Here is an 18,961-nt window from a genome sequence, read left to right on the forward strand (position 1 = left end):
TGTTGTATACATTGTGTGCAATCACGTAATCCCGAATATCAGAGTGGTGGGCGGACGTTAGGAATGAATGGAAACCGAGGAAAATTAGCACTTAATAGTTCTAATTGGATCTTTGGGCAACATTTATCAACTAAAAAATTCTACATACATTGAATATGATCCATACACTTTACAAAAAAGTTATTTTTTTCCACAGTTTAAAAAATTTACCTTGGGTGGTTCATCTGCCCTGATGAAGGCCTGTTAGGCTGAAACATGTTGGCATGTTTTTTATGACTGTAGCCCTATGCAATAAAGGCTTTTTATCTACAGTCCTTCTGAGTGCCTCAGACCTCTTAAAAACTTTAAGTTGGATCCCCACACTGAAGAGCACCAGAGATACACTACATTTTTTCAAGCTTTTCTTTAAACTTTTCAAAACCCATGCAGCACTCCACGCAACCATTTTTTGACTGAATAAAAAAATCCTTATTTTACCACAAATATGCCTTTTTTTTGAAATGACGTACTATCAGCCGAATAAACCTCCGTTACACAAATGAACCTGTGTAACGAAACAGCTCTTTTATATAAATTGCGGTAGCTAGCTCCTGTTTGAGTGCCAGTTTCCTTTCTTCAATCTTTTATGATTATCTAATCCACATTTAAAACTAGAAAAGCACTCGGAGAGTGCAGACCTCCGCCATTAGCCCTATCTCCCAAGAGTGAAAAATCCTTTAACAAATTCCTGGATCCGTCCCCATGTGCCCCCCACCACGGCATTCACTGATTACTCCCTCCCTGGTGGGGTGGAAACTCAGTGAGGCAAAGCACTGGCTTCGCTACAGGTGGACTGTCATGGTGGAAGCATTGCCTGCCGGTCCCAACAGATGCACTGACAGTCTCACCCATGGTCTAACTGGACGACTGGAAGTCATGGCAGAGGGTGAATATTCCTCTATTCCTCCCAGCATTGTGAGTATTCTCGCTACAATTCGCTGTCTTTCTCTCTGTTACTCTCTGACTCGTCTCCTTGACTGGGCGTGCGTCTTTCAAGCTCTATAAACTCCAAAACTTTGGATAGAAACACACCCAAAATGCTGCTGGGATTGAAGTAAGTCATGTCCGCCATCTCCTGGTGTAAAGTGGTAACGGCACAGACCTCCACCATTAGCCCTATCTCCCAATTGTACAGAATCCTTAAAAAAAATCCTGAATCAAGATGGTGATCCGGATTACTCCCAAAATCTAATCAGTTCTTCCTTATGCCATTTCTGACATTTCCTGAAAATTTCATCAATATCCATACACAACTTCTTGAGTTATGTTGCTAACAAATGAACAAACAAAAAAACTAACAAACGAACAAACCCATCTGATCAAATAACCTCTTTGGTGGAGGTAAAAACAAACTGGTACCAAATGAAGAGCAGTTTGGCGGCCAAACAACCTTAACTGAGCTGAGCCAAATGATCTAGATCTTCTAAAAGACATGAGCAAGGCTGGAGGTTTGTGAGACGGATTTCAGCTGAGGAAACGGGTAGGATCAGAGTTTAAAGAACCAAACCATGACACAACAGTACTGAACCAAACCAAAACGCTTTGTGGAAACAAAACATATGTCAGTGTTGTGTGACACTGCTCATCTGGCTTTAGATTGGGGCTTTTTAAATTCCTGTCTGCCACCATTTCTCAACAAGTTTTCACTTTTTATAATTGTTAACCATACTGTTTCACTATTTTTGTGACACAAAAGTAGCTTAAGAGTTTTTACATTATCACACTCTGACTGACTGGTATAGTTATAAACAGGTCAAAATGTGACCTTTTTAGTTGTGTTTCGTTATGCAGAAATCACTACTTGGCCCACAAGTGGTGTTTGCTGCTGCAAAACACAATTTTGTCAGAACAATCCATCAGCTGGTTTGAAAACTGTTTAACCAGCATATCACAGTGTGCACAGGCTGAAGGCTTTGCCACTAGTTATCTTGAAGGGAAAAATGGCATGCCACAGGGCTCAGTCTCAAAGAAACTGATGTTTACATTTAATAGCAGTAGTATTAGCAATAAAGTCTCCAGGTCCATGCAGATGACACTGTTATCTACTGCTGGAAAAGACAGCAGACTCTTTCCTTTTACAAGCAGCCTTTCAAACTACTGATAATGCCAATCTTTGGCATTATCAGTTTAAGCCACACCCATTTCTGATCTAAGCCCTGCTAATTTCTTACCTAACCTCCACCCTCTCCAATGGTATGGTAGACAAATTAAACTACTTAGGTCCTTAATATCAGTAAATATCCATTCCTGATAAGAAAATTAATAAGAAAATGGTTATTATTGGCGGCCATTTTGAAAAATGGCTGCCATGGGTGCCATGTTGAAAATTCAGGATGCCTCCATATCCACATCTTTTGGGAATGCCTTTGGCTATAGCTGTACCAAATTTTACGCTTGTATCACAAAATGAACAATTGTTTTAGAATTTCTAGTTAAGCTGCCCCATTATGAAGTTCAGTACTATTGTTATGGTCCTAACCTATTATTGTACTCCGTATGCCTGAGCTGGCTGGCCTGCATAGTGCACTCCTAGACTAAATCATTTACATATACGTATTCATGAGGAAATAGCTGACCTGCTTCCATCATACTTTTGTGATTTTATTCATGTGAATAGTGCTACAGGTTCACTCTGTGACCCAGTTGCTGAACATATTGGTGCTATCTACCCCTAAAGCACATCTTGAAATGGGAAAAGGAGTTTTCAGGAGTCAGCTGCAGAAGAAATCTTTCTAAAAGTAAATTAAAGACATTTAAAAGAATATGCATCAGATTGTAGATTCTCTGGGTTATTACTCTCTTGTCTGTATCACTCAGAATTGGTTCATCTTTTCATTTATTTTCATTGATGCTTTCCTGATTAGTGTTAAGTAAATACCAACACATACACTGTAAAAATACATATTCTCACAGGTCAAGATATCACTTAAACAAACCACTTAGATGATAAACAAATATTCCCCAGAGACAATAGAAAAAGTGGTGTGATGTTGTAAACAATTAGTAATCCACTGAATCCACTAAAAAGAGGTGATACTGTGTTATCAATCTTGCTTAGTAACAGTGACTCACACCTCCACACTCGGTCATAGCCAGAGGACATTTTCTTTGTTTATTCATCTGCATGTTAAGATGGCCATTAATATCATTTACCTGAACGATATGTCAAATGGCATTGAGTAAATTCAGAGTTACAAAGGAAAACACCTCCACCTGGGATCTAATTACTATTATATGGCTTATTAAACAGGAGTTTGTGATATGAATATTACATGAGCATTATGCTCGTTTGAAGATCGGTAAACACAGAGAGTCATTAAATGTAAGCGCCACTGATGGACACGTCCCTAACCTGAGCACCTTCCTGTTTTCACAACAAAACATCTCAGGTTATTAGGAGTACTGCTGCTCATGCACCGTAACGTCCATGATCAGTAAGACAAATGACCGGCGTGACATTTGAGATACTGTAATTACACTCTGACGTGTACCTGACACTTTTTATGTGACAAAAACAATGCTGCAAAGAAGGAGGTGCCTTTATTGAATTGTCGCCCTCCATGTATGGAAAAGGAGTTTTATGATATTTGTTCCAAGAACTTTTCAATTTCAATCTCATTCTCAACATTTATGGCTCCGGAGCAGCCCTTCACATATAATGAATTTGCAATATTTCACCAGCTCGTGCCACAATATATTCAATATCTTATTCAGTCTCGGTGGCTAGACCTGATAGAATTGAAAGAAATAAAGTCATGCTGGTGTAATAAAACATTACTGGGCCTAATTTGTTGCACAGCTTTATGTTTTATGTTCCAGTTTCATTTATTAATCACTGGGAAATTACTTTTTCCTATTGTGCTCTGTTCTTCTGCAAACCAATTTCAAAGTATGATGTCTGTACTAAAATTTACAGGAGCTCCAGGCTAATGGAATTAAAGAAGTGAGTTTTATTGGCATTCTGGAGCCGATGGGCGTTTTAAGGTGTCTCTTAGAAGCACTGAGGCAAGAAAAGTTTTCAAACCTTGACCAAAAAAAAGATATTATGAATATACACCAAATAAAACATATAAAAACAGATTTTATTATGTGTACATTTTTATGAATTCATTCCACCCACTAAATCCAAATACCACACTTTTGTTCATCACTTTAAAATACAAAGTTGTAGTAATCGAGCCAGATTTCCTCATGTGTTACTAAAACTGTAATTCCATCATCTTTGCACACTTGAATTGGTCTGATCAATTCTTGGACAGCTGGACTGTTCCCCGTGATTATAATTAGATTGTCATCTCCAGCTTTCATTGAGCATAGTGCCTTAAAGGCATTGATCTCCAATTTTTACTGCACTAGCAAGAAAGCCAGAGTTTATACTAAAGTGATTAAAATCACACCAAATGTTGTAATGAACCAAATTATACCTTGCACTTTGAATTTAAAATTGATTTTAGAAGACTGGACATTTGCAACGTGTCTTCTTGCAGCCAATTTCGAGGCAGTAACGCTGCAGGGAGACAAGAAAAGTGTCTGCAATATGTGTTATTCAACATGCAAGAGCTTTTCTAACATAGTAATAACAATATGTCTTTACTGTGACAACGTTAAGTGTCTGTGCTTTGATATTATAGTGTGTACATTCAGGGTTAAGGATAATCTTTTTGTTCTCACTACACAACTGGAAATATGTGGGTTAGTAAAAAAAATCATGCTGACATCCAATACACCTCCAGGCCAAAGGTCCTCCATAACAATTTACAGTATAGTACAGAAAGCACATCCAGATGACATGTGTCTGCAAATGTGATGTTTCCTGTATATGTGAGAAGAGAGAAAATGTCTTCTGACTGCATTAACACAACAACAAGACCTGCAGTCCAAAAGGATGTTTCAAGATACAGTTGAAACCAGAAGTTTACATACACTATATAAAAAGGCACATAAACTTTTTTTTCTCACCGTCTAACATTAAATCTAGATTAAACTTTTCCTGTTTTTGGTCAATTAGGATTACCAAAATTATTTCTATTTGCTAAATGCCAGAATAATGAGAGAGATCATTTTTCAGACAATTTTTGTATTATTTTCTTGAGTCAGAAGTTTACATACATTTCATTAGTATTTGGTAGCATTGCCTTTAAACTGTATGACTTGGGTCAAATGTTTTGGATATGCTTCCACAAGCTTCTCACAATAGTTTGCAGGAATTTTGGCCCATTCCTCCTGGTAGAACTGGTGTAACTGAGCCAAGTTTGTAGGCCGCCTTGCTCGCACATGCCTTTTCAGCTCTGCCCATAAATTTTCAGTGGGATTGAGATCAGGGCTTTGTGATGGCCACTCCAAAACATTGACTTTGTTATCCTTAAGCCACCGTGTAACCAGTTTGGCAGTATGCTTAGGGTCATTGTCCATTTGGAAAACCCATTTGCGCCCAAGCTTTAACTTCCTGGCTGATGTCTTGAGATGTTGCTTCAGTATTTCCACATAATATTCTTTCCTCATGATGCCATCTATTTTGTGAAGTGCACCAGTCCCTCCTGCAGCAAAACAACCCCACAACATGATGCTGCCACCCCCATGTTTCACAGTTGGGATGGTGTTCTCAGGCTTGCAAGCCTCCCCCTTTTTTCTCCAAATGTAACGATGGTCATTATGGCCAAAAAGTTCAATTTTAGTTTCATCAGACCATAGAACATGTCTCCAAAAATTAAGGTCTTTGTCCCTGTGTGCATTTGCAAACTGTAATCTGGCTTTTTTATGTTTCTTTTGGAGTAATGGCTTCTTCCTGGGAGAGTGGCCTTTCAGCCCATGTCGGTACAGGACTCGTTTGACTGTTGATAATGACACACTCTTACCAGCTTCAGCCAGCATCTTCACAAGGTCTTTTGCTTTTGTTCTTGGGTTGAGATGCACTTTTTGGACCAAAGCACGTTCATCTCTGGGACACAGAACCCGTCTCCTTCCTGAGCGGTATGATGGCTGGACATTCCCATGGTGTTTATACTTGCGTATAATTGTTTGAACAGATGAACGTGGCACCTTCAGGCATCTGGAAATTGCACCCAAGGATGAACTAGACTTGTGCAATTCCACAATTCTCTTCCTGATATCTTGGCTGATTTCTTTTGATTTTCCCATGATGTTACACAAAGTAGCAGTGTGTTTCAGGTGTGCCTTAAAATACATCCACAGGTGTGCCTCGAATTAACTCAGATGTTGTCAATAAACCTATCAGAGGCTTCCAAAGACATGACATCATCATCTGGGCTTTCCCAAATTGTTTAAAGGCATAGTAATCTTAGTGAATGTAAACTTCTGACTTTGAAGAAAGTAATAAAAATTGTCTAAAAAAATCCTTTTCTCATTATTCTGGCATTTAGCAAATAGGAATAATTTTGGTAATCCTAATTGACCAAAAACAGGAAAAGTTTAATCTGATTTAATGTTAGAGGTTGAGAAAAAAAAAAGCTTATGTGCCTTTTTATATAGTGTATGTAAACTTCTGGTTTCAACTGTATGTGCGCAAAAATCAGGGTTAAAGGCACATACTGCAGATTTTTAAACATAGAACTAGGGTATTTTATTCCATTTAAATTTGTGTTTAAATCTGTGATTCATCCATATAGGTATATGAATCACAAATTCCACAAACTATGTGTCTTCATGCTCCATAGCAGTTTTGCTACTATCAATGGCTGCATCCATGCACACTGGATGAGCTACTGATATTCAACACAGTGTAGCGCAGAGCTGAGGAGCTGGGGATGGGAGATCACAAGACCACAGGAAAATAAGTTCACGCAAGACCTGCTAGATCACACCATGACCGAGTCCATAGTGAGAGTAACATATAAATAACGTATCACTTTGCTTTTCAGAGGTTGAATTACTGTTCATTTGGGTACTTCATGATCTTTTGCCTCTACCATGGGTGAGCACAGAAAATTATCTAGAAAATTACACAGTTTATGTTTTCAAGTAAGATACGTGGCATTATAAAAAATCCTGTGGTTTTCCGCCCAAAAATAACTTCTCATGTCTGTTGTGTTTCCTCTGAGACTCTCTGACCAACTGGTGACCATTTACAATTTGGAGTCAGCGCATCGTGTTTCAGTTTGAAATCGACTGGACTGTTTAGGTTGATCTGCTCTTTTCAGATTAAAAAGAAACCGCAGCTGGCTCTGTTGAAAACAGACTTGTTTCTCAAGCATAGCAGAGCAATGTAGCACAACAGAGGACAGTGACAGACCAGATTATATGGTGTGGAATTTTAAAGATCGACTAGCAATGATTAAAATGACATTTTTAAAAAGATAAGACAAAAGTCACCAAACTTAAACCAAACTGTAAACATACACTGCAGGTTATCATCCTAAAAAACAGTATGCAGTGTATGTTTGTGGAAAAAAGACAAAGTTGCATGAGCAGACAGAAACTATTTCTCTATAACATAAATAAATACATGTTTTTTATTCACGGCGGTTTAATCCATCTGTTGTCTATTTCTCTTTATTAATGAACAAAGCTGAAGGTGTTGTGATCCAGAACGATTTCAAAGATACTGGCATTAACGTTTAAATTATGCACTCCTGCTTCTATTTACACCAAACAAATAAATCAAAGGCAGTGCATTTTCTGAGATGAGCTCTTATTTCTGTTTAAAAACACTGCATTAGTCCAGAGCTCAGCGCTTAGCCTCGCTCCGCTCAAGGTGGGTTGTGAATTGACGATCAATGGCTTCCAGCAGAGTATAATGGAGCCCAGATGCTTGTTTTGATTAAGAGAGTCATGGTTGGAGCTGACAGTGGTGAGCCGCACACACATGCAGCCTGAACTGTCTGCTGTGTAATAACCACTCACTTTCACTGAGGCACAGATTGCTGTATCTGATTGGTCAGAATCCAATGACTGAAGGGTGCACGCAGTGGGGACATTTCGGGGTTTGCTGTGAGGGTTGCCAATGCAATTTTCAGCATTTTAGATACAAATTCACAATACAGAAGGCTGCTGAACATCATGAGATTTGTCAGGGAAGAGGTGCCAAGACATTCTTTGGCTTTATGGGCCTACAGCTGTACAGATTTGATTTGGCTATGTTGTGCTGCAGGTGAGAGTGCTGTCCTTTAGCCTGTAACACAGCCACATATCACCATGTGGATGCTGTAAAGGTCAATTTTCTTCCATCAATCATTGAGAAAAGAGTAAGAGACACATCATGGTATAAAATTTTACATCACATTTGGATAAAGATCAGGATAAAGGTATTGTTCTGTTAAACCAATTTGTCATAGTCTTGATTGTGATTTTGTGTTTCAGCCACTTTTATAATTTTAGTTCCTTGTGTTTCTTGAGTTATTTTGTCTTGAATTCCATCCTATCTTATCTTATTGCTCTATTTGGCAGCGTGTCTATGTGTCTGTGTTGATTTCCACTCTACACTGTTGCTCCACTTGTCCTTGACACATCTTGGGTATACTGGGTTGAAATTGGTGCAATTAAAACATTCATAAATATGTACAGATTTTCAATAAAATCCCAAATTGTTGCGCCAAAGTCATCACTCTGAGACTTATGCTGCATTGATACACGCCCACTAGGAAACGTATTTGGATGAGATGATACTCCTGCTCCATGATCACCAATCAAAGCAAGCTCTCTTTAAAACACTTCTCCATTCTCATAATAAACAAAATAATACAGGAGATGAGTCACATGTTGCTGTTAGAATCATTCACTGAGAAATCACTGTTTAATTGCTGTTTTTTCAGCTGTAGTCACTGGTGCTGCATAAACATGTTTAAATATGGGTCTGTCTCCACATAGCCAGCATCACAAGGCAGGTGGGAAGTGTGACACTTTATTAAATCTCCACAAAAGTGTGCACCAAAACTTTTTCAATAAGTCAAAAGACCCGACTTTAATGCTCCTCTTATTGTGTTGTTGACCTATCACTGCACATATGCACCGGCGTTCAGTGATGTTGAGCCATTATGCAGTTATTCGTGGAAAAACACCACTTCAATGCTAATTGGTCTTATTTCATTAAGCATGTAACAACGAGGACGGTAACAGCATGGCATAAGTAGAGTAAAGATTAACCTACTGTCTGCAAGAGCTGATGGGGTTGCACTGCAGGATTTTATGACGCATGAACTTTCCAGAGATCAGGAAATAATTTCACCTCTGTTTGACTTTAAAATGATGATAAATGATATGTAAACACAGTTGCTAAATATTACTTTGACATTGCTGTTACTAAACCATAACCAGGATTAAACCAGTCTGAGACCTCCAGCTGCTTTTGTTTATCCATGTGTGGCACTGTTACACACGACAAGGATGTGGTTGTTTTCTTAGTGTTTCCTTCATTTTAGAGAGGATACTCAAGGTGAACATATTGACATTCCCTTTAATAAACACACTGTTATTCTGACTATGTCACACCGATTGTCAAAATCTGTTGCAGGTGGGATTTGACACACCTGTTGTAGGTGTGGGTGGGATTGAATGGCACATGCTGCGGGAGTAGATGGTAATGGTCAGAAATGTAGGTCAAGTCTTGACTTGATGCTTTGTTTAATCAACCTGATCACAGTAAAGTCTCCTTAAGAACCTCTACCTGCCCAAATCACATAACAGATAAATAACACTTTACTGGAAGAGATGTCAGGGTTCGTCCAGTTTAGGGGATCCTCTCAACTCTTTCCTTGTTTGATTTGCGTATCATTTTTGACAAATTTCATTCTTTAAAGCAGTGTTTCCCAACCATTTGTTACTTGGAGCCACCCCTACATATACCTAAGAAAAACAGAGCCCCAGATTGAATTAGATGTAATTTTGGACACAGCCCATGTCGGCTTCTCCTTTGTTTTGTCTTCCTGTAGTGTTTTTTTCTTTGGATCTCTTGTTCAATGTTTCTTCTTTGGCCTGAATTGCTAATTACCCTTGTTTTTACCTTTCTGTTATGATGAATCATTTTTTGTCTTGCACCTGGGTCCTCCTTTTATTTGATCTAAACCCTGACATTATATTTAACAGACTGGTTACAAAAAGTGTACCAAACTAACTAATTTGATTTTGAGCTTCCTAATTTGAACCATGACAGTAGCGCTAACACTTTGCTTACAAGGAAAAGTCAGTTTGTCAGATGTAGAGTTAGGCATGTGCAGTGTTATCACTTTTTAATGACTAACTTCACTTTCCACCTACATATCTGCCGGACAGTATGAACCTGTGAGACAGCTGGATTCACAGGATCACAAGAAAATCACAAGAACAGCTTCAGGATTGCACCAGGTATTGACAAATCTGTCCTTGTAGACTGATTTTTACCTTTGCACCAGATCTGCCTTGCTTTAACTTAACCCTGTAGACTTACATTTCAACTGTTAGTGTTTTTTTATCCAACACAAGCTGTATTAGAGAACTGTTAGCAGACTGACCACATGTCCTCTGACTGCATGTTGGTTAATGAGAAATACAAACCAATTTAGCACGGTTATGCGCTAAGTACTATATTCGGCCCCGTGGGCAGTTTCATGCGCGGTTTTGCAAATACAGTGAAGGAATCTTGCTGGAAGGGATGTAATCCTAAAGAGGTAGGTCTGTGTTGTGCAACATTTGGAGCAGACCTGGATCGGAGGCACAGAGGCCTTTTCACAGCTTTGCTGGGGATGAAATCTCAGCAGCGCTTTGAAACCTTGACAATGACAGGCACCTGTGTGGAGTGATGGACGTTTCTCTATGTAGTGGGATGTGAAAAGCCTGTAGGTGAAATCCACACCTGAACCCAACAAACGGCCCTGTAGCACGGCTCCTGAGAGGCCAATATAAAAGAGAGAAATCCCATCCAGCAAGGGCCATTGATTCAGTTAATTTTATGCTGGAAAATGATTTCCCTGTTGGCCAGTTTCACTAAAGCACATTGTGAGCAAAGAAGACTCCCCACACTAATGTTAAAGCATTGCTCACCATCTATTTACTATGTGTATGGAAATCATAACGCCCCCCCACTAGTGGGGGTCCCAGCCAAAAGAAGACCAGCCAACTTTTATTAACCTATCTGATACAAAAGGTTTCTCCAAATGTATTATAATATAATGAAAGGCAGCATCTGAATGGAAATCATGCTTTTAGATTTTGATGTGTGTGTGAAACAACTTCAGAGGGAGGAAGTACTGTAAAATAAACTAAAAAAAAGAAAAAAAAATCTATACTTTCATACTGTTAAACAAACAGAGGTAGGACTGTAAAATTAAACAAAAATCAATAAAAGAAAAGTTCAAAACTGATCTTTAGATGTCAACGACAGAATTTTTTTAAGGAAAGAATTATCAGTATCTTAATGTATTTAACGTCAAAATGTACAAATTTGTTTGGAGCATGTCTCCAAAAAAAAAAAAAAAAAAAAAACAGACAGTTGCTGAAATTATAGTATTTTTGTTTGTAATTTTTTTTTACAGATGTAATCTAGCCCTGCCCCGCTTCCTTCTAACATCATCACATCAGTTCCAAGAGCTGATCACCATGTTCGTCTGTTAGTCATAGCGGGAGTTTATGTTTCTGTGATCGCCCAATCTGACAAAGTGACTATTCTAACAATAAAGAAAAAAAAATCATGTAGTCTGACTTCACCTTAAAGCCAGGTTTGGATGAAATTCTCATTTACAAATGAGAAAGTAATTGAAAATGATGGATAGGAAATTGATTGTATATCTCTTTGGAACAAATGAGAAAAAGTTATGATATATAACAGGAGCAAACGTCAAATGACTGGAATAAGACAAAACACATACTCTGGTCTCCCTGATAAAGTAAGCTTCCCTTCTATAAAGCACTTCTCCCTGCACAAAATATATATATCACACTACAGAGAATTATGCAACACTTGTATGTGAAAGTGTTGTGCATATATTTTAATGAAGCTTAGCTTCTACTCATTAATGGCAGGAGAATCACAAAGGTAATGCTTTTATTGAGGGCTTCTGTTTGGTTTAGATTTTTTTGTTTTGTTGGATTAGTTCAGAGTTTTTGGTTGTTGTCATTTACTGTAATTCTGACTGTTGGTGGAAAGACAGGGATCCTTTCGTACCCTCCTCTAACTGGTTACAGGATTGTTTGTACAAATCGAAGCTGTTGGTGTGTGAGGCTCACCGTCAGTTTTCAGCGTTAGGGGCGTTGGAGGACTCAGTACCCTTGCGTTTGTCACCGTATTCTTCACCAGACAGATGTAACTTCCTACATCAGACGGCTGCACCTTGGAGATGTAGAGGTTTCCAGTGTCCTGGGAGATGAAGCGTCGACTGTCCTCAGCAACGAAGGAGGGGAACTCATTAAACACCCAGCTGTAGATGATCTCTGTGAGAGTGAGACCAGATCATGCAGATTAGAAATAGCATCACCCGTCTGTCTGCTGGAGATAAATTGGTCTTTGTGTCTGCATTACTTCTCTGAATACCCTCTCATAAGCATGTGAATTACAGAGATATGATATGTCTAGTCATAATATACAAATGTCTTTATATTCACACATTTAGAGCTGTTGTATTTGGAATACATAATCCATTCAAAACTGAGTTAAATTTTGTCTGAGTTTATGATTGAGTTTGTGGAATTTTAAATGATGTGACATGTTGACAATTGCTTTGCTTTAAAACTGTTTTATTCTATATCAATCTTTCATGGGGTACTAATATGACTAATTCAGCCTTTTCCATACAGAATGACATTAAGACTATAATAACCAGGGATAAAAATGTAAAAATTATTTTCAATATCACAGCAACAGTGGAACAGCTTCTGTTTTATGACATACACGAATGCAAGTCTATGTAAAGTCAAGGAAAAAGAATGACTTAGGTCCCTAAAGATGAAGAAATATCACTTAAAAAGGCTGTTAATTAGCCTTTTATTTGCATTGGGGGTAATTTAATTAGTCCGTGTTATCATCAAAATGGTAAAATTGTCCCATTAAAACTGAGATATTAGAACAAAATTATTCAGAGGTTGCATTAACTGAATATTTTCTGTCTTTGGCAGAATTTTTCTGAACAATGACAGAAAAATGTGAATGCTTGGCATCATTGTGACTGATCAGAACCACAAGTCAGGACAGAGCCTTCTCCATAGCCGCCCCCTCCCTCTGAAACTCGCTCTTACTGAAGACTGCTCCAGCCCATCCACATTCAAATCAATGCTGGAGATCCATCTTTAAAACAGGCTTTGAATGTGTGATTGTGCTGTGATTTAACATATCTTGTTCTTTTATGAGCTGCATGTAATATTACTATGTGCGCTCCTACTGTTTTAATCTCTCGGTTTTAACTAATCTACAGCATCTTAGAGTACCTGAAAGCTCTTTATAAATACAATATATTATTGCTATTATTGATAATAGGTGAAAATCCTAACTAAATTTAAATAAATCTTTATTATGCCACTGTATGACACATGCACAGTTTTGTAGCCTATAGACGGGACAGACCATCTGGAGAAGTGGCATCAGTCTGGATGGCTTTAGCACCAGCGCCCTCAACCTTTTGCCCCAACACAAACATGAATCTGGGCAGGTGTGCAGTGAATAAAGAGTGTCTGACAACAGACCACGGCACACAGCTTAAGAGCACAAACAAACTTCTTGTTTATTTTCTACAAAAAAAAAAACAAAAAACAAAAAAACAAACATTAACGTCAGCAAGGCCACTTACAATGCCTGACAACAGGTTCAAGTGTGATTCCGGCTCAGGTGAGTTGTCTTTTAATCCGAGTTTGAAAGAAAAGCACCTTATGTCCAGAACTTTTCCATCTCAGATGCTCAGTGATTGTATTAAACTAATGCTCAAAGAGGCAAAGGCTTAAGTGTTCAGTCAGCAGTGGTCTGAACTAGTGTAAGTGTACTGTAGTAACTGGGTAGTCTGAATCTGGATCAGAATCTAGTTCTAATGCCTAGTGCAATTACAAATTGCAAATTGGTTTGGTGCTACAAGCTAAATAGAGGTGGAATAAAAATGGTAAGAGGCTCTATAGAAGAGCACTTCTTACTCTGACAGGTAGTTATACAGAATGAGACATTACAGTACTATTAAAATACACACATGAATAGAAAGATGACAGAAACTACGTAAAAAAAAGGTACTAAGGAAAATGCAGATATAGGGGTATCTTAAAAGTCCCTGTAAAGTGAAATCCAAAATTTGTGTCTTCACACACTAGAAATGTTGGGATATGGTTGCTGTAAACATGTGAAAACACTGAGATCTATGTGTGACTAAATTTTGGATTTAGACCATTAGAAACTTGTTCCCCTCTTTCCTGGCTTGGTTTGATTTGGGCGGGTTAAATATAGGAGCCCGTGATGTCATTGGCTGCTATGGGAAATTACCCCACCAACCTAACGTTACAACAATATGAAATATTCAATTTAAAATCAATTTTTGGTTCAAACCTTTCGCTGATTTACAACAAATTTCTCATTTTTTACAAAGATGCTCTTGTTTCAGTACTCTTCTGTGTTCTAGGGAGCTGTTAACTGATGGCTTAGTGTTGTGAAGTCCTTAAGATAATGCATTTTAGTCTATATTTATAGTATCTTTGTCAGCTGAGTAAACGGTGTAAATAAAGGAAAATGTAAAACAAACAACATTAATGCTTAAATTGCAAAATAATTTACTATGACTCTAAATGTTTGGGCCTAAGCAAGAACAGTATTTATTAGAAACTTGTTAGAGAAAAATAATCCTAAATCTAAAGCCCTCACTGTTGATGATGTCTGGGAGCCGATGTGATGGTTAAACAAGTGGCCCTACTAAATGGTGACTTTCAGCTGAGAGTGTTTTAGTTAACATTAACATTTATTAAAATCTAAACATTTTCTGTGAGGCCTTTAAATCAACTTGGCAGATATGAGTTTAATTAATAAAAAAAAATAAACAAAGGCACTCTTTAAGTTTTTGAGTTCTGTTATTACAGTTGATGAGTCAGACATGTAATCACCAGCTAAAATGGTCTCACATCAATCTGTAACACCAGTCTTTGACATTAAACATGATAGATGCTATTATTGTTATTGTCCATCTGTTTATTTTCTGGTCAGACTGCTTGCACACAGGCAGAGGTGCTGCTGGTGGAAACAGACACAGAATCTCAAGGCACTGATTATAACTGTGCACTCATTACACAACACCGTTCATTAAAGTTTTGCAATTTTTTAATACACTGTCCAGTACAATGTATTACCCTATTACTGCCTATTCCTAGTGGACAGTGCAGGCAATACGTCAGCATGTTAGACACAGATGTGTAAACATTACAGACACTGAGAGTTAGTGCTGCTAATGCTAACAACCAAGCTTACAGGCAACCTACAGCATCTGTGCACCAGGGAAAGTGGAGACAGTGCATGTAGGAAAATACCAGCAGTAGGTTTGCTGTTGGAAATGTATTGAGGATGACACAATGTATCTTTAAAAATATCAGTTTTCAGATATTTGAATCTTTTCAGAATCATAAAAAAATCATGTTATTGATTCGATCATCTATCTATCCATAGTAGTTCTGATAGCCCCTCTATCAATTATCACTAAGGTGTTTAGTTTAATTCTAACAGGAGAGAAAGAGGACTAAAACAAGCTAATATTTCATTTGCCAAAATACTGATCCAGACTTAGCCTCTTAAAAAAAACCTTGGACGGACAGTAAATAACACCTTATGAGGAAATTTCTTTCCCCTGTCCATAAAAAAGGACAAAGACAGCATCCATCCCAACCTCTGCATTTATTCCAGAGTGAGTGAATATGAAAGAATAGTTAAATATTGGGACCCACCCCCCCAAAAAATAATAAAAAATAAAAAAATAAGGGCTGCACAGAAAAATGCTTAGACAGTTGCTGATAATCTTGTGAATATAATAAACCTATTGTCACCCCCAGACTAAAAGTTTTGTGTTTTAGTCATGTTTTTAATGTTTTTGGGATAGAAACTTTTTTGATCCCTGGCAGAGTTGGCAGCACAGATGTTCCTCAGTGTTTAATATTCTGTACAACACACTGATAAACAAATTCAAACACTCTAAATCAAAAACAGGGTTGCACAATGTTCAGAAAAAAACATGTGGGTTTGCAGAAAGAGGAGCTAGAAATAGTCATCAAAGTGACCCTGAAGAGTAATAAGTGGGTGATAAAATAAACGGGTGGATGGGTGCAGTATGATGATGAAGAACATAGATCAGACTCTGACATCCTGCTGTTTGCTCTCTGTCTATTGTGCTTACTGTAGTTCCACACAACCTCATCCATCATCATATTAAAAAAAATTACTGTCAAACTCTGTGACAAATTAATCTTTCCAATGTTTCCTGACAATGTTTTCCAACTCTTTGATTCTGCACCCGTAATCTGTCTGTTCTGAAGAGATTTTCTTTAAACTATTTATGTCCTTGTGATAAATAATGAATAAGTGCTGTTTCAAAGACGCTCACTTCACTCTGTTCAACCCTGACGTAAGCTCAAAGCTAGTGACTGCAACAAGGACGAATATGATAACAAATAAAGGGTGCTTTTCAAATATTATATGTCAATAGATCATTTTGCAAAGTCAGCATTGCTTGCTGCATCTTAGAGGAGGGTGAATTTATCAAGGGGGGAGCAGAGGCTAAAGGACAGGATTCAAGCAAACAGCTATAATCAAGACCATTAGCTCCAAAATTAACCAGCCTTTTATTTTATTAAACATACAAAAAAGTAAAATGATTATTCAAAATCCAATATGGCATGAATAACAATAGTATTTGCTAAAAGAAAATGAGTTTAATCTTAGACGGCACAGTTCCTTCAGGTTTTATTCAAAGGTCATCTATTCATAAAAGTAAAACTATTTACCAAAGACACATAAAAACTCGATGTTCAAAGCCATGAAATGAAAAATAATAAACTCTTCACATCTCAGTGGTTCCAAATTATTTTCACTCATGAGACCTATCTCATTTAAGTGTCGTTTTAACGTCTTTGAGCCCTCCCACAACCAATTTAAGCCAAACCCTGCTGAACACTCCCTGTGCGATGTGAATTTCATTTATGACACGCACCGACTCACCCAGGCATTCATCACTGCGACAAATCCTACATCTGTGGTATTTTCAAACTGTGTTCTTGTTGTTGGATATCATCTTTCATTTCATCTCAGTGCTCTGAATGATAAATCATAATTTTACCTGTAATGTGGAGCAGAATTAAATCTGCAAACTTGAAAAAACAGGCATCCAAATAAAGCCCCACTGAGGCTGGCCTGCATTTACCAGTATCTAAAAATACTCTTCCAGTGTTATGATCTAGTATGTGTTACAGGTGGCTTCGAAGCTTTGTAGGTGGAATATGATTATTAATAGAAGCTGCTTCTAGATGGATAAGGCCAAAATTAAACATTAAAGCTGTTCACAGATAAGGAATATTTATTTTTTCTATTGTTAGTGCATTTAAGCTTATACAACCAAGGTTGTTATAGTTAACTAAAACTAACTAAAAAACTCAAACAAAAATTCCAAAATAATTTTAGTTAAGTAAAACTAAATAAAACTACTCTTAATCAAAAAAACAAAAACTAACAAACTGTATAGTGTGTTTACAAAACTAACTAAAATAAAATAAAAATAGAGACAAAATACCCTTAGTTTTAGACGTTGATACAACCATACTGACTGGCACCTACACAAGTCTAGGGAGTGTAAAATGGCCTGAATTGATTGGTTAAGACTTTGCACAATGGTAGTTTTATGTCTGGGGTTAGGGTTAGGGTTACCCCAACCCTAACCCTAACCCTTTTTAAAAATGTATGATGTTCAATCAGCCCTGACAAGTATTCAAAAATACTCAAACTAACACTGAAACAGCATTTTTGCAAAATAAAAGCTAAACTAAACTAATAAACAAGCAACAAAATCTAATTAGAACTAAACTGAAATTGAACACAGTGAAAACGAAATAAAAATAAAAACTAATCCTTGCAACCTTGTATAAAACAACTTAACTCTGCTTGATTAAGGCAAATTGTTTTGATTGATACTGAGCTCAACATTAATTGGCACTCATTTATACTACAACACTGGCACCACATGCATTCATCGAACTAAACAGTCTAAACACTTAATGATTCTGAGCACTTTAAAAATAGGCCTAAATATATGGACGTGTATGGAATTCACATAAAAAACCTTCAATTTTTCAGTGTTTTTTCTGAGATTAATTTTTTTGTGTACACTGGGTGGGACCCAAAAATCCTAGCTGATGCTAAAGCGCTCATCTGCAGGCAGCTGCTGCTGCTCAGCAGATACTGAGCAGCAGCAGCTCAGGCTCACCCTCCACCAGCTGTCATTATCTCCCAGTGTTTCAAACCCAAACAGAAATAAAACTAGATTAAACTAAATGGTTGAGAAATGTTTTTTACTTGAGCAACCGTCATGAAAGCTTTTGCTGCAATTTGAGGTAATTAACTTGGGTTAAAAAAAAAGAAAAGAAAAGGCTCAGAAAAACAGAAAAATTTTAACTCAGACAAACAGAAAAAATATATATATTACAGAAGACAGAGAGGGAAAAAACTAACTTAAAAGGAAAAACTTTAAACGCGAAAAAATACAATCTTATGTGAATCCAACACGCTTCAGAATAGAAAAACTACAAACCAAAAAGTATATATATATATGAATAAGAAGATAATAAACAAAATGAGTGCAGCATGTCCTGCAGCAAGGTAATTGTTTAGTCTCAGTGAGCTTGCTTTTGTGAACCTAGGAACCAAAAATCTTAACTGGAATTAAAAATTGATTAATTTCCTTGCACAACTGAAAATATTCTTTGGACAATGAAAATTAAAATGACATTATCTTATCACTGTGCAGAGTTGCAGTGCATTTTGTATAATCAAATTTGAGAA

General features: G+C 37.4%; 1 protein-coding gene across 5 annotated transcripts in view; it reads right to left on the reverse strand.

Annotated features, from left to right (window-relative positions):
- cntn5 (contactin 5) overlaps positions 1 to 18,961 on the reverse strand; it is a 244,915-nt gene that overhangs the window by 82,918 nt on the left and 143,036 nt on the right. For all 5 annotated transcript variants that reach the window (XM_041805310.1, XM_041805301.1, XM_041805293.1 and 2 more), the window contains one exon: positions 12,193 to 12,396. In XM_041805310.1, the coding sequence (XP_041661244.1) occupies positions 12,193 to 12,396 (204 nt within the window). The remainder of the gene's footprint in view (positions 1 to 12,192; positions 12,397 to 18,961) is intronic.

This window comes from Cheilinus undulatus, linkage group 2 (genome assembly GCF_018320785.1).
Source record: "Cheilinus undulatus linkage group 2, ASM1832078v1, whole genome shotgun sequence".
Lineage (NCBI taxonomy): Eukaryota > Metazoa > Chordata > Actinopteri > Labriformes > Labridae > Cheilinus > Cheilinus undulatus.